Source organism: Xylaria bambusicola (assembly GCF_022495145.1).
Source record: "Xylaria bambusicola strain CBS 139988 unplaced genomic scaffold F5B22scaffold_2, whole genome shotgun sequence".
Taxonomy (NCBI): Eukaryota; Fungi; Ascomycota; class Sordariomycetes; order Xylariales; family Xylariaceae; genus Xylaria; species Xylaria bambusicola.
The window spans coordinates 881,586-896,508 of record NW_025953555.1 but is presented as its reverse complement, the minus strand read 5'-3'; the positions used below and the strand labels follow the sequence as shown (position 1 = coordinate 896,508).

Genomic DNA, 14,923 nt, shown 5'->3' with positions numbered 1-14,923 from the left:
TAAGTACAGAGTAGGTTCAGCATGCAGGACTGTTAGGCCTCTTTTGTTCAGAATAAGTGACATATGAGTTAATTGTATTAGACATGACAACACATCTCCGATCAACGTCATAGTATTCTAGATGATGTAGAAAGACTGAGGTAGGATCTATAACTCATACTCATTCCAATAATCATACCTCCTTGCTACTGTGCAGTGTGTAGGGGCTTCACTTAGATACTTACCATGTTCAACAACCTGTTCTTTCATCGTAGATTATATGCTGGTTCCCAGCCATATAATACACACCAATAGCGGACTTTGTTCTTATATGCGCTGTATTCGGGCTCAGTCTCCAAGGTTGGGAGAATGTTTCAGGTTTTAATATCTAGCTCTGTAGCCTTTATATATACTTCAGGCACAAGATAAGCGGTTCCAATTGGTTTGGAACATCAATTTATCGACGCAATATCGCTCCTGATATCCGAACTCTCTTTCCTAATAACATCTACCACGTGATTCACATTCTGGGTCCAGTATTGAACATGTCAAATCTAGATGGTAGCGAGATATAGAGTGCGTAGCCGGAATGTGACTGAGCATGTACGCAAGCAGATATAGTGAACCGTGGCGCACTATCCATGTTCGGAGGATCTTATAGATGAACTTGAGGAGAACTCCCCTCGAGATTTTTGAGCATAAACAGTAAATCTGCGCTTGTCAGCATTTTGCAGACATGAAGTGTGCCGAGCGGCTGGTAGTGAGGATAATCCTTACAATGTCAGGTAAGCATGTACGTGGTCGGCGTCTGCTAACTCTTTGAGAACTTCTGCTAGAAGTGATTTAACAGCCTCTGGTGTCCAGCCCAATGCTTCGGTAAAAATAGGCATAGACATTGGTTCAAGGATCTTGCTAACATTCAAGTTCATCATAGATCCGAGTCTCTGAAGGCTTTTTCCTGGTGGCCATGGGTTCATTGGGACTATTGCAGTGAATTAGTCGGCAATTGTTTGAACAGGGGTGTCGCTCGCGGCACAGGGTCAGCGATCACCAACGCCGAAGCCAATGTAGAGACACGTTAAGTTCTGCTAACGATAGCACTAACCTGCATACTTTCTCTCAGTCACGTTTTTAAATCCCACTTCAGTAAGTAGGGATCTGTATTGTAGTGGGAAATGTACGGATCTCCCAAGTTCCAGTAGGCCTGGAAGCATATTAGAGACGAATGCTTCTTGATTTCCGAATACTCACCTGAATTCCAGCAGCTCATCCACTTATGAACAGATATAGAAGTCGAGGAACCTTGAGTAAACTGGACCGAAATAATCCACTCAGTAAACTCTGCCCACTAGACGCTTGTTAGCTTCCTGTCCCCCGAAATATTGCTTTAGACTTGATTTCTGTGAGAAGTGCAGTCTTTGAAGCAGATGAAAGAATGGACTCACCCCCCCTGGACTGAGGGTTTCATATATTGATGTCACGACATCCTTCTTCGGCAACCGGCCGTAATGCCGTAGATGAATAAAATCGAACTTGACGTCGTACGACCACTCCTTATTGAAGTCCGTCACTTCGAACCGGCAATTCGGTAAACTGAAAGAGGACTTTACAGGATCGATGTCTATACCAAGGACTATTGCATTGGGGTTCCTCCTGGCTGGTCGTCTATGAGTTACGATACGTGGTGGCATATGACTCTGTGCGACTCTGGTGTCTTCTTACCAAACTCTAACGCCCAATCACCAGGGCCACAGCCCAGATCCAAGACTCGACGGGCATTGTTTACCGGTGCTTGATGTAATTTTCCGTCAAAAGTCTCCAAGCAAATGTTGTGTTGAAGGGCTGGGCCAATTTAGCTTCAAGGTTCGGCGTGTAACCAGTGTAAGCAATAAAGACCTACTGTTTCTATCCTTTTCTTGCTAATCAACGCGCATATCGTTAAGTTGTGGCCATTCTCCTGAGGGTTCACGCCAACTTACCGCGTCGTTTGGTAGAAGATCGTAACCTGGGACGATAATGTTCGTTTCATCAAGCCAAAAGCAAGAGAGGAACAGTACTCACGTTTATTGTAAGACCGGCCGAATCTCTGCAGTATCGCCTTGATTTTACGGGCGGTGCTGCCCGATGTTGAAGGGGTCGTTCTGTGTAGCCCGGGCTCAGTATCTTGATCATGGAGATAGTGCTTGGCCTCGCTCACCTTTTCAAGGTGGTATCGCACCCACTATCATCGGAGTCTGAAGGTGGCCAGAACTCATTCGGTTCAAGGTTGAGATCGTCAATATCTAAGCTGGTCTGCGATTTGTCAACCTGGCACTGAACCTGAACTGATCAAAGTTCGAGACTCGGCGTGTGCCAAACTCTCACTTACAACAGCTCTGCTACTATAATAGCTTTGACGGTTCGGGTTCCATTCTGGTATAATTCCTGATTGACTTGATGTTGAAGAGGTTGGCGGGCGGGTACCTTCACGCCGGCTCGACGCTTGTAGCTCCGTCTGTGAGTATACAGCGAGTGTCGATGAGATTGGCTGCAGCGCGAATTCACTTGTGTTGGACTTCCTCGAGTCAGACATATCTCATTGGGTGTAGGCCACGCCGAAATGTGCGCACCGCTGCCGGCCTAATTTCCGTCCTAATACTTTAGCTGTCTGATCGTTCAGCATACCATAGGCAATAAGGCTCGTGTTATATTGAATGCGAAGGGCCTAGGATTCGATGCGGGCAAAGTCGGGTTTCGTGTCCCCCTCCAAGTAATAGACGTCGTTAAATGCGGAAGGGGAACACAGAAGCAGTCACGAAGACGGAGAAAGCAAGCATAGCGTGCCGCACTACCTATTATCGTCATCGCCTCCTTTCCTACGATCAAGTTCTACATAGTACACCCTACCTGTACCACTATAGTACTGTCGCTCTTTTCTCATGCCGGTCCTTGTAGGTGGGCCTGACAGAGAAGACTATGCCATAATAGACTACCTACTCACTGTAAGATCCGGTGACGGCTGAACACAGCCCACGCCACCTAATCACAAATAGTATTGGTGCGACGAGGCGGCGTGCTAAGTGAGGACAGGTCTGGACAGGCATTTGAGGGTATAGGATCTGCATACCGTCACACACACTTGCTGTTTTGATCTTGGTATTGTTCATTATTATATATATTGCGCTGGTCGTACAGGTTCTGTACAGGTGGTCCGATGACTCCCCAACCCATATATATCCCTTTAAGGCCCACGAGCGCTCCAACACCTTCAAGACCCAGTTTTTTTACCCCCTAACCCACACCACCCTTGTTTTTAAAAGGTAACATCATTAATACGTAGCACTCCCATACCTACTTTAATTGCAACTCGCTCTTCAATCAACCAACAAAATAGCTTCATTTAAAATAGTTATACTACTAGAAAGCCCTAATTCAGCGCTATCTACAGGTTATTTTAATTTTTCTAGATTTTAAGGGGAATAATGCTATAAGACCTAGCGAAACTAAAGGTAGATAAAGGTACGCTTAAGCCTAATATACCCCCTTCCACCCACTTAAGTAACCCTAAAATCTTCAAACCTTTTAACCTTCCGCTACAATTAATAAAGGTTAATAGCCTTTTAAATATAATAATTAATCTTTTTAAAGCCTTCTTACCGCCTTAGCTTATAGCTAAATAGGTTAAAAATAATAATTTAAACATTATAAAGATTTATTACTTCCTTAACTACCTAATTTATATAGCTCTATACCTTAAAAGCAATATATATATATATTAGGAATAAAGTAACCTTTAGCTAAAGTATATTCTTCCTTTATTTATTAGTAAAAACCGCTTTTTTAAATTATATTATTACTTTATCTTTTAAAACCTTAAAGGTTTAAATCTAAACCTTTTAAAAGCTTTTTTAAAGGTTTTTAAAGCTTTTAAAGTAATTAAAAAAGCTAGCAAACAGCTAATTAACCTTCTTTTATCCCTTACTTTCGATAAAGGAATAATAGCCTTTATAGGTTGTTCAATTATTACAACCTTAATTAAAGGTAAACTAAACCCTTTAAGCTTTAAAATCTAGGCTATTAATATATAAAGCTATATTATTAATTAGTTATAATATATAAACTATTAAAAGCTTATTAATCTATTAATTTTAAACGTAAAGCTTTTAAAAAACGCTTTAAAAGTTAAAAAATAGCTAAAATAGCTTAATCTAATATAACATATAATTATTAAACTATTATAAAAGCTTCCATAATAAATATACCATCTTTTTTATAATAATCTTTTTACTTTAATAAAGCTATTAAAGTATTTTAAAAATTATATAAGCTATAAAATAATAACTATTATTAAAAATTATATAGATTTTTTTAAAAGCTTTATTAAAGTTAAAAAAAGGGATAAAAAAAAGACTTACTAATTTAAAATAGCCTTTAATTTAAAGCTATAAAAAACAGCAAAATATAGCAATTTCTATATAAAGGCAATATTGCCTACTTATTTACATTAACAGTATATTTAAACAATAAAGTCAACTTTTTCACCTTTAAAAAACGCTTAAATATTAAATTTAAAAAGACTTATTTTAATAAAGATAAAGCTAAATTAATTACCTTACCTATTATTATTTATAATTATAATAAATTTAAAGCTAAAATTAATACAATTAATTAATTATAAATATATAACTTTTAAAATTATAAAATTTATAAAAGCTATAAAAAGTATATATTCCTTTAATTTATCCTTTAATTAATTATTTATAATACCTTTTTATTATAAAAGTGGTTTTAAAATATAGCTTAAAAGCTATATAATAACTAATAGCTTTAAAAATAAGTTATAATAGAAGCTATCTTTAAAAAATATAGCTTTAAATTATAAGCTAATTAATAAAGCTTTTTAAATAAAAATAGCTTTAAAATTAAGCCTTTAAGTTATTAATTAATTAAATGGAATAGAAAAGGAAATTATAAGGCCTATAAAGGCTTTTTGATTAATAGTTAAAAACGTATTATTTTTAAATAATATTAATAATAATATTAGTAAAAAACGGTTTTAAATAATTTATAGCTATAATAAATATAATGTAGCACTTTATAATAACGATCATTATAGTTATATCTAGCATAGGTAAAATTAGTATAGGAATAGAAGTAACTATTATTTTAGCTATTCTTATTAGCTATAGGGGTTTAACTAATGCCTTGGCAGGCTTTGGAGCGCTCGTAGGCCTTAAAGGAATATACTATATATACCTGGCTCGCCTTCTTACAGAACCAGGCGAGCAGGTTCGTTAGCTGTAGGTACCCGAACTTGTAGTACCGTGGACTGGGGACCTCTCCATTGATCGACGGGGGTCTCCGGCAAATAGCAAATCAGCGCGGAGTAAATTTCTTTTTGGGTAGTTTTTGCTGTCTTTCCTTGTCAGCACCCTTGGCGACAACGTACTACCAAGTATGTAGGTAGTATAAATGCTGGTATAGGACCGAAGTTTGAAACAAGACATACATTCTACGTCATATAACAATACCGCACAGGGCTTGTGATTCGACAACTCGCTCTGGTATTATTCTAATACGATAGGGGTGGGACACGCGATCTTCCTAAAAACTTTTCCGCTAACATACGAAGTACACTACCTACTTCTTCATTGAGCTCTGCGAGCCCTGAAACATCCTTAGCGCCCTCGTCCCACCGTACATAGCGCTGGCAGCATATGCAAAATTATATCTCTATAGATTCAAGCTGCCCAACGGACTTAGCTACGATGGACTGCTTTTGGGGGTTGAGGTGAAATAAGTACCGTTGCCAGCAAGTTATCATTCTCCGCGCCTTTATAAAGCTATGTAGCGTGCAATAGGAGAAGTTACGTAGTTCATCCCATACGTCGCCGACCAAACTGAATTTACAAACCTATCATCCAAACCCGCTGCTCGCCACAGGTGTGCCAAACAGTTCTTACCAATGCAATACCTAGTCTACCATATTGTTAGTAACACTTTCAGTAGGCAGTCTAACTACCTAGCTTCTACCGTTGTTTACGATAACTTAAGGGCGTCCCAATTCTGATGATACAATCACCGCGGAACATGCTCCACGCGACCAAGAACATAAAAACCCCCGCTGCAGAATCAAAGGGTTCATCAAGTCGTGTGGAAAACTGCTTCTATATGTTTCTTGCAGCACCAGCCCACGACTGACGACCTTTTCTGGCTTCAAAAGAAGTTATTGTCATTTCTGAAGATTGATACTTACCTACCTACCTACATACCTAGGTACCTAATCTTTATTCATTCGCTGGCTGCTGACGATAGTACTTGCCCCAAATCATGTTCATACTTAAAGGTATTCCAATAGATTGAAGGATGTGTAATGAACCTTGGTACCTAGCACGTACCGTATACTTAAAGTAACCCCTCTCCCCCACAATAGGGTCAAGGCTATTATATAATGGCGGGGTAGGGCAGACAGTAAGCAGAGGTAGGACACGCCATCATCATCGACACCATCATCGTTCCAGGGGACCAGGTACCGAAGTTACCGGTAGTGTAGGTACTTAGCGTACCGGTAGCATCTCTCGAGATACCTACACAACCCATTCCTTGGATTTGTACCCAAACACCAACCCACGCTCTCCTTGACCTGCTTGGAGAGACCGAGAAGGATATTCGGCTCACCAACATAGGAAGTCGGCAGACAGAATGCAGTCTGGCATATCAGGTGAGGAGTCGCTCTGGGCTCTCAGCTCTCTATCCAGTTCGATGCCCTATGGCAGCCTCCATTCCACCGGGGTGAAGCGAACAAACGCCTCGCTTACCAAAGCCAACGCGCCTGCTTGTAGCTTCGAAGGAGCTCGTCTCCCAGTTCAACAACCTCCTCTCCGACAGTTCGCAATTCGGCCTCCTCGCCACCATCTCCTCGGAAGCCATTACACCGCTGGCCTCCCTACCCCGCTCTGCGTCCGACTTCAATGCCAATCTCGATTCATTGAGGCCCTACCTCAAACCCGACGAGCCTGTTTACATCTTTCTTCGACGCTATGACACTACGCCGTTCCTCGTCGCCGTCACGTACGTCCCTGATTCCGCCAAGGTGCGGCAGAAGATGCTCTTTGCTTCGACACGCCTTGCCCTCGTGCGCGAACTCGGGTCTGAACACTTCCGCGAGACTATCCTTGCCTCGACTGCCGACGAGCTGAGTCCTGCCGGCTTCGACAGACATGATAAGCATACAGTCTTAGATGCACCCTTGACGGAAGAGGAGCGTACCTTGGGCGAGGTGAAGCGCGTCGAGGCCGAAGCTGGCACAGGCACCGGCGTACGCGAAATCCACCTCAGCTCGACCATGAACATGCCCGTCAAGGCCGATGCCTTGGCAGCATTGTCAGAGCTAGGCCGGGGCGATGGACGCGCTTTGGTAATGCTGGTCAGTTCCCTTTGACGTCCCCTGGCCTCTGCGATGCAGTGGTATTTAGGTTCTATGGAATTTGTGACCCATCTAACTCGACCGTGTCACAGAAAATTAATTCCGAAGACGAATCTATTGAGCTTGTCCCCGATGCCTCGAAACCTGTATCCATTGTTGAAGCAACACAGGCTATCTCTACTTCGGAACCTAGGTTTACATTCTTTCGCTATCGCTCCTCCCGTGCCGGCGCCGATGACAAAGGGGTCCTGCTCTTCTTCTATACTAACCCAGCGACGCCCGGCACCAAGGCTATCAAGAACCGCATGATTTATCCACTACAGAAGAGGGCCGTACTGACCCTGGCTGAGACAGAATGTGGATGTATTGTGGAGAAGAAGTTTGAAGTCGAGGATCCCAGCGAGATTACTGAAGAACTTGTTTTAGAAGAGCTGTTCCCCAAAGTAGAGACGAAGACGGCCTTCAGGAGGCCAAAGAGACCCGGTCGGTGAGCAACAGTCAACAGTTGATGTGATTTTGTGGCAAGATTCATACCATTATTCACTTGGTAAGCGAGCACCGTTGAAAGTATCTACAATTATATTGTAAAGGGATAGAGAAAACTCGGAAGGAGGAAACCGAAAGGTCAACTTCTACTTTATAACTCCTCACTTACATGAGTCCCGATGAAAAATGTCGCCTCCCACAATGCGAATGCCGTTTATGGACACGATTTATACAAACATATACAACCAGTCTCACACATCGCCCTGCCCAACTCCAAACTATCAACGTTGGTAGTTGCTCCCTGTCAATGGCAACGGTCGGCTGTTCTCCAGTTTATCTTTCAGAAATTCGTACACTGTGAACGTAACAGCCTGGCCAGGTGCGACACGCATGATCCGGGGCGTGATACCTTTGTAGAAAGCATGGAAACCCTCTTGTCTATAACACATGACTCAGTTAGCAACTCAAAACCAACATGCTACCAAGTCATAGCTATGAAGATGTTCGAAACCTGGTGTGCAATCACAAAACTTACTTGAACATATCTGCGGCAATAGCAGTGATCCTCTTGAACGCACTGACACCTGGCTCCGCAGGCGTTTTCTGCAATCGTGTCTTGATGGTGTCGATGGGTGCATTACTTAAGGGGCCCATGGCGCCACTGACGAGGCCAATGAGTGTTGTCTGCCAGGTAGGTAAGGCTGCGTTGTCGGGCTGTCTACGCAAAAGCGCCTCCTTGAAGTAGGTGTATGCGGTGAAGTTGACAGCTTGGTTGGAGCCTTGACGTAGGGCCGTGAGACTCACACCACGGTATAAGGCACCAAACCCTTCTTCTTTGACAACTGTGTACAGAGCGTGGGCAGCGTTGCGGTACTTGGGAACATCAAGAGGATCTGCCATACTATGGTGCTGTGCCTGCAGACGAATCTTGATAACCTCCATGGGCGTGACGACAGCCACCGCCTCAGTCACACCGGCCGCAAGTCCAGCTAGGAATGTACTGGATCCCGAAACGACACCGGTCTTCTTGTCTGCGAGAAGCTGCTTGTACGCTTCGAACGATGTAAATCGGATCGCCATTTTAGGCACGATACCTGTCAACACTGCGCCCAATCCCTTATACAATCCTAAGGGTGTCTCACGTCGCACGATTTCGGCGCCCGTCTTGATGAATCCGCGTGATGGCGCCCCTGGTTGACGCGCACGCCGTGAGAGTTGCATGCGCACTTTTATCGTATCTATAGCCACGCGGGTATAGTGTCAGTTGAAGACATTTGCGCCTAGAGCCTCCGGCATAATCATGTCGTGACCAAGGGGCTTGGGAATCTGCCTACCAAGAGGATGACACACGAGAGCCTCCATCATGCCTGCACCTCCACCAGCTACAAATCCACGACGTTAGCAAAGTGTTCGTTAAGGCCGGCCTTCCCACCTCTACGCAAGGCCACACCACAGGGAGTAGTTTTCCAGTGTTTCGATACTCACCGATCAGGTTAGTCGCCGCAGACGGCGGCGTCTTCCCATCTTTACCACCTAGTTTGCTCGACATGGTCAATTCGAAGCTCTATTAACTTGGGCTTGCGCCCTTTGTAGCGCCTTTTGTACTGAATCCCAACTAGTGGAAATGCCCACACTTTTCTATCCCGCTTTCCGGTATATATATAACGCGTAAATTACGTTAGGATCACAGCACGGAACAGATCCAACAAGCTTTGTCTTAGCCTTGCAACGATTTGCTACGTCAAGGACACTTAATCAAGTGAAACAGCCAAAATGCCACGTGCAATTCCACCCGACGATGACTTAACTATATCGCACGGATTCCGATCAGGTCGGCAAATTCGGTAGGTCGTGAAGAGGTAGGTACGTATGCGGCTCAAGGGTAATAAAACCACCCAAACTCTGGAACAGAATAAAAAATATGGCGTCTAGAACAAAGAAGGCTTTGTCAAGGGGTACCGAAAATATGAGGGCAAAGGTGGGCATTCGACATAAGAAGAGCGAGCTTCCCAGGAACATCATATCCCGAGGCCGAGATCTATATAGTAATAGGAGCTAGGGGTCCTTCGGAGTCATAACCACGCCAAGGATGTCTAGACGAGCTTCAGTCACGCGCCCACGCCTCTCCATGTGCCGGGCTAGAGGCTTTCCTCCGATATAGTACTACAGACAAAGGCCATAGCTCCGCGGCTTCACGCAGTGTGGGGACAAAGGGGACGAGAAGCCACGAGCGAATGAACGAACTAGTTTAAGGAAGAACCCGAGGAGCAAGAAAAGGACCAGCGAGCTAGACATCTGATTTGCCTAGACAGTCTAGTGTGTTTTATTTTAACTTTTACTCACCACCCCGGGTCCAAGATACAATACCTGGATAGTGGAGAAAACGAGCATGTCATCTGTGGTCGGGCGGTAGGTGCCTATGGAGAGAGACAATGAACAAAGAGTCAAGGGAGCACCAAGCCGGATATGCTCGATCCTTGCCTTTTCCAGGGCTAGGCGCCGAGGTATCTGGTCTCATTGCGATGCGGCTTTTACATGTATGTACCAGGTATTCTTTCTGGGCTCCCCGGTGGACCTAGTTAGAGTGTTATTTTCATGGGCCTAAAGTGATACTTGCTAGACATCCAACACGGGTGGCCGGAAGTGACTATGCGAGGAATTTCCGGCGAACCGGAGCTCTAGAGTTTAGCACGTCGGGCCCTGGGGCTTTGTAATTATTCAATCTGTTGATTCCAAGCCCATTCATTCCCTTACTGTGAACCCATCCACTGCCCTTCTGAAGAAGGTAGCATACGAGTTCTGATCAAGGCCCGTGATTGCCATGATCCCAACCGCAGGACAAATGTATTCGAGTTGTGAAATAGGTCCTGTTCCGTGGTTTCTTTGTGGTCGATGATAGCCGGGTGACGTCGTTCCTATTGAGCTGCTAGGCCGAAGCCGGGTTAGATTGTGGAGGCTTAACCGACAGACAGCCGAGCTTGTGATTTTGCGGGGTGAGCTGAGACTACATGTACCTACATGGAGACAGACAATAAAGAGGGGGAGCTGAGCTAGCCAGCTTCGATTCCTCCACCGCGAACACCCCTGGCTGGCGTTCTCTACATTTTACAATACTTTATTCTATACTACCTGTTGCTTTGTCTACGATGGAGATTCTATATACCCTAGTATATTGAAGAGACATGATAAGGAGACCATGCATACGCTGTACTCACGTTAGGTATGAGACTTTCATCTACTTGACCTTGTAAATCCAAGAACTTGAATAAAGAACATCCGAGACTGAAGCCAGAGATGATTCTTATTACGTCGATGCAAGGTACATAAACTCATGGCCTTCAACCGCGGGCTAAGATACATGTCTATCTGTAGCCGTTGATGAAATCGGAAGTTTTAGGATTGCCGTCATTGCGAAAGATCTACACAATGACGTGGGTATGCACTTTCACATGTGATTTATTTTTTTCAAAACGAGTCAGTGTTCTAGAGAGCAAGATGCCCCAACTATGTCTATTGCGATACGATTTACGACACGTGTTCACCAAATTGGTACACGAGGAGAGCCAGACACTATTTTGGCAAACAAGTTCTTTTCTAATTCATTAAACCATTGCCATCTTGAACGGCATACAACGATGTACAAACGCCTGGGCTTCAAGAAACGCTAGTACCTGTTCTAGCTGAAGCTATGCATGTCATCATTATATGCACCCGAGCCTTTTGTCGTATTCCCCAGTATGTGTGACGCCCCAAAAATGGAAATAAAGAAAGGGTATATTCGGCGCTTTAGATGAGATTCGAGAAATGGACTGAACAACCAGTAACCTGACCGACGCGGTGAAACGGTTACTGTGAAAAAGGAATTTTAGGATGGCGTACCCCTTTCGAGACATTCTCCTGGCTCGCCCTCAAAGCTATACAGGCGCACATCTCCGTCTTCGCCGCCGCTCGCAAAACGGCTGTCACTGAGTCCGACGCAGGTCACGGGCCCGCTGTGACCAGTGAAAGTGCGTTCACACTTGCCTGTTCGTGGGTCCCAAACTTTCACTGTTAGAGGTTAGCAACACTCAAATCCATACGTTTAGAAACGGGCCACGCTTACCAGTCGCGTCATTAGCTCCAGAGACGTAACGGAGCGTGTCGACCGCGAGACCCCAAACGCCTTCGACATGTCCCCAGAAACAACGAGGGCTCTTCCCGGTAGCAGTATCCCACAGCCGTAGCGTCAAGTCCAAGGATCCCGTAAGCATATATCGAGGGGGTAATGGTCGTTCTGGATCGTTCAGAAAAATTGGACCATATGCTGCTCGTTCCTCTGCTTGATGGTTGGAGCAGTGTGGACTTGGCGATGTAACTGGTGTGACACTGCGGTTACTAGCCGCAGAGGAAGCATCAGCGTCGCGAGCACTCTCGTCCTCAAACTCGAAATCATCAGGCAGAGCCAGGACTTGTTGTACTTGTCCAACATGGCCTTCATACGTCTTGATGCACGTTCTAGAGTCTAGATCCCATAACTTGACAGTGCAATCGTCCGATGCCGATAACAGGGTACGAGACGTCATATCCAATCGAACATGGTTAACCCAGTCGGTGTGACCCCGCAGAGAAAATGACTGCTGAGTCTTGAAGTCGAATATTTTGATAGATCTGTCCATGGACCCAGAAGCCAGGTAGTCGCCTTCCATGTGTACCGTGATGACGCCGCCTTGGTGATTGAGCGTATTGATGCAGACGCCAGTCCTCCAGTTCCAGATCTTGACAGTACTGTCCAAGCTTCCACTAACAAGCATCCGGTCGTCAAATTGGAGAGCCCGAATACCCATCGTGTGGCCTTGCAGAGTCCGGACAACTTCGCCTTTCTCGATGTTCCAGATCTTGATGGTGGCATCATACGAGCCAGTAGCAAGCATATTATCGTCAAATTGGAGACACGTAACTCCATTGGCATGGCCACTGAAAGTTTTGATAGTACAGCGGCCTTTTTGCCAATTTGATCCGACCTTGAAACGGTCTCGATACACGTCCTTCCATGGTCTGAACTTCCTTTTGAGGCCCGTATCGGGATTGCAATCAACCCTCTCCTCCGTACAACGGCGCTTGGGCTGTCCTTCATCTTCACTAGTTTCTGCAGCACGTTTTGTGGCGGTCGAAGTCGGAAGGGTGTCATCGACAGCCATTATGGCGGGCGTCGGAGGAAGCGCGAGTTGGTGCTGTGTTTTCCACTCTCTCAATCGCTTCTTCTCTAGCCTAGGCAGACCCCATTGGCATTTTTCACACTTTCGCCCAATGTGTTGCTCACACATGCGGTGCCATACTAGGTCGTCTCCGGACAAAGCATTCCATCGGCGATTGACCTGGGCTGCTTTACAAAGAGAGGAGCAGTCCAGGTAACAAAGAATTTTCAACGAAAGTTCCGTTGGTAGCGCTGACATGAAATCAATTTTGAGTTGCTCGTGTACCTCTCGTGAGACTGCAGAAAGCTGGGGGAAGCAACATTGGGTAATGATACCCTGTAGCATTAGCTCTCGGTGCTTAGTAGGAGCCGCAGAAAACAATGACCAAACATTGGTGATGGCTTGGCGATCTGCTGCAGGCAATGTTTCGAGGTCCTATAATATCGAGTTAGCATATTGTGTCACAAACAGCCTAATGCCGAGCAGTCAAAACTGAACATACTCTTTGGATAAGTCCCATTTTCGTTTCATCGGCAGCCCGACGACACTTGGAATCTGGGCGATGTCTGTAACAATACTTGCTGTTTGGGTCTTTATTCTTCAGGTTTGCCATCGATGGGAGATCTGGTTTGCCTATGGGAGCATATAGAGTAGGAATATGCTCGCGGAGGAACGGAGTGAGAGATTGGCTCATGGATTGCTGAGAAATGTTGGGCAAGCGGGAGGCATCCTCCCCTGGTCTCCTCCTGTCGCAATTCTCTCGTGACGGCTTCATGCTCGACTCTTCTGCGGCTTTTGGCGGAAGTTTCGAATGGGGTTGCGGTTGCTGTGTGCGTGCACCGGGTGAAAAGGCTGACTTCTGATGCAAATGCACGTGTGAGTTATCGTCTGGGAGACGAACGGGATTGGCGTGCCACGGTAAAGGCACCAAAGGATGTGCTGCTGGCAGAGACACTAGGCTTTCCATTTCGACCAAAACAGTAGACAGATAAGAGGACGGCCCATGGAGTTGTGGAAAAGGAGGCCGACGGGAACTTAGAACGAGATATTCCAGAGTTGGGCCAGGAGGTGAAATGACGGTGTGACGGTTGATCGAGGAAGGATGGCGTGCTATTTCTGAGACGGTTTTGAGGTGTACACGTGGAGGGCGAGTCTGGGCGAATGATGCGACTAGTCACGAACGAGCAGCTGGTATTAGAAGAGGCTCGGCCCAAATAGACTTGAATTAGAATGATCAAGGGTCTTCTTTGCCTCTCGAAACATCCCTGTCCAAGATATCTTCAGCCGAGCCGCAAGTGGGAATTGCGCGGCGATTGGGCCAACGAATGAATGCACTGAAGAGACGAGACAGCGCGGCGGGAAATAACTCGACAGCTCGACTGCTTGGGTAGACTCGTCAGCTAGACTGGCAACACAGCATCGGGTTACAAGAATGGGAGCAAAGGGAGAGAGAATTGCGAGATTGGTGGAGTTGAGCTGCTTTGGGGCGAGAATTGCGACATCGCTGACTGGCTTGCACCGAGATCCCACTCCCGCTCAGTGTCCCGCTGCAAGATTTGCCCCACCACGGCTGTCGGGGGGGCAGATCCCCAGTCAGTCCCCAGTCAGGTCCCACGCACGGGCGCTATACTGCATTTGCTGCTGGCGCTAGGCGGCTTGACAGGTCGATCCTACCTACAGTACATACCTAACTAACTAGTACCTATGTACATGCCTACATATCTGCATACCTACCTACACATATTAGTACTTGAGGCACGGGCATCCACGCTGTTCATATGCAAGTCTTAAAGACATGCAATTCAATCGTGGGGTCCTTACACAGGTACATTACCTACCTAGGTAATGACTACCGGTATGGGTTTTCCACAACAGCATA

At 45.5% G+C, this 14,923-nt stretch overlaps 4 protein-coding genes across 4 annotated transcripts; 1 reads left to right on the top strand and 3 right to left on the bottom strand.

Moving 5' to 3' along the window:
- Positions 1-56: 56 nt before the first annotated feature.
- Positions 57-3,126, bottom strand: F5B22DRAFT_585636 (S-adenosyl-L-methionine-dependent methyltransferase). The gene is made up of 11 exons (XM_047973506.1): positions 2,348-3,126; positions 2,177-2,271; positions 2,041-2,120; positions 1,959-1,984; positions 1,880-1,898; positions 1,702-1,821; positions 1,425-1,636; positions 1,231-1,327; positions 1,085-1,183; positions 757-961; positions 57-690 (listed from the first exon to the last, which is right to left on the bottom strand). Exons 1-11 carry the CDS (start codon positions 2,549-2,551, stop codon positions 615-617), a joined length of 1,233 nt encoding a protein of 410 aa, XP_047835764.1. The 5' UTR covers positions 2,552-3,126; the 3' UTR covers positions 57-614.
- Positions 3,127-6,416: 3,290 nt separating this feature from the next.
- Positions 6,417-7,957, top strand: F5B22DRAFT_156583 (uncharacterized protein). The gene is made up of 3 exons (XM_047969203.1): positions 6,417-6,715; positions 6,801-7,384; positions 7,477-7,957. Exons 1-3 carry the CDS (start codon positions 6,661-6,663, stop codon positions 7,873-7,875), a joined length of 1,038 nt encoding a protein of 345 aa, XP_047835763.1. The 5' UTR covers positions 6,417-6,660; the 3' UTR covers positions 7,876-7,957.
- A 76-nt stretch (positions 7,958-8,033) lies between these two features.
- F5B22DRAFT_156567 (mitochondrial carrier) lies at positions 8,034-9,558 on the bottom strand. Its single transcript, XM_047969202.1, has 4 exons — positions 9,356-9,558; positions 9,205-9,252; positions 8,406-9,108; positions 8,034-8,308 (listed from the first exon to the last, which is right to left on the bottom strand). Exons 1-4 carry the CDS (start codon positions 9,417-9,419, stop codon positions 8,152-8,154), a joined length of 972 nt encoding a protein of 323 aa, XP_047835762.1. The 5' UTR covers positions 9,420-9,558; the 3' UTR covers positions 8,034-8,151.
- Positions 9,559-11,735: 2,177 nt separating this feature from the next.
- Positions 11,736-14,011, bottom strand: F5B22DRAFT_632887 (quinon protein alcohol dehydrogenase-like superfamily; the record flags this gene model as incomplete). The annotated part of the gene is made up of 3 exons (XM_047976756.1): positions 11,736-11,917; positions 11,973-13,479; positions 13,547-14,011. 3 exons carry the CDS (start codon positions 14,009-14,011, stop codon positions 11,736-11,738), a joined length of 2,154 nt encoding a protein of 717 aa, XP_047835761.1.
- Between the last annotated feature and the right edge of the window lie 912 nt (positions 14,012-14,923).

Coding starts and splice junctions, on each gene's coding strand:
- F5B22DRAFT_585636 (XM_047973506.1), bottom strand. CDS start 2,551: ATGTCTGACTCGAGGAAGTCCAACACAAGTGAATTCGCGCTGCAGCCA. Junction 962..1,084: donor GACTGAGAGAAAGTATGCAG/GTTAGTGCTATC, acceptor TCACTGCAATAG/TCCCAATGAACCCATGGCCA. Junction 691..756: donor GTACATGCTTACCTGACATT/GTAAGGATTATC, acceptor TGACAAGCGCAG/ATTTACTGTTTATGCTCAAA.
- F5B22DRAFT_156583 (XM_047969203.1), top strand. CDS start 6,661: ATGCAGTCTGGCATATCAGGTGAGGAGTCGCTCTGGGCTCTCAGCTCT. Junction 6,716..6,800: donor GGCTCTCAGCTCTCTATCCA/GTTCGATGCCCT, acceptor GCCTGCTTGTAG/CTTCGAAGGAGCTCGTCTCC. Junction 7,385..7,476: donor GACGCGCTTTGGTAATGCTG/GTCAGTTCCCTT, acceptor ACCGTGTCACAG/AAAATTAATTCCGAAGACGA.
- F5B22DRAFT_156567 (XM_047969202.1), bottom strand. CDS start 9,419: ATGTCGAGCAAACTAGGTGGTAAAGATGGGAAGACGCCGCCGTCTGCG. Junction 9,253..9,355: donor TGCGGCGACTAACCTGATCG/GTGAGTATCGAA, acceptor GTGGATTTGTAG/CTGGTGGAGGTGCAGGCATG. Junction 8,309..8,405: donor ATTGCCGCAGATATGTTCAA/GTAAGTTTTGTG, acceptor CATGTGTTATAG/ACAAGAGGGTTTCCATGCTT.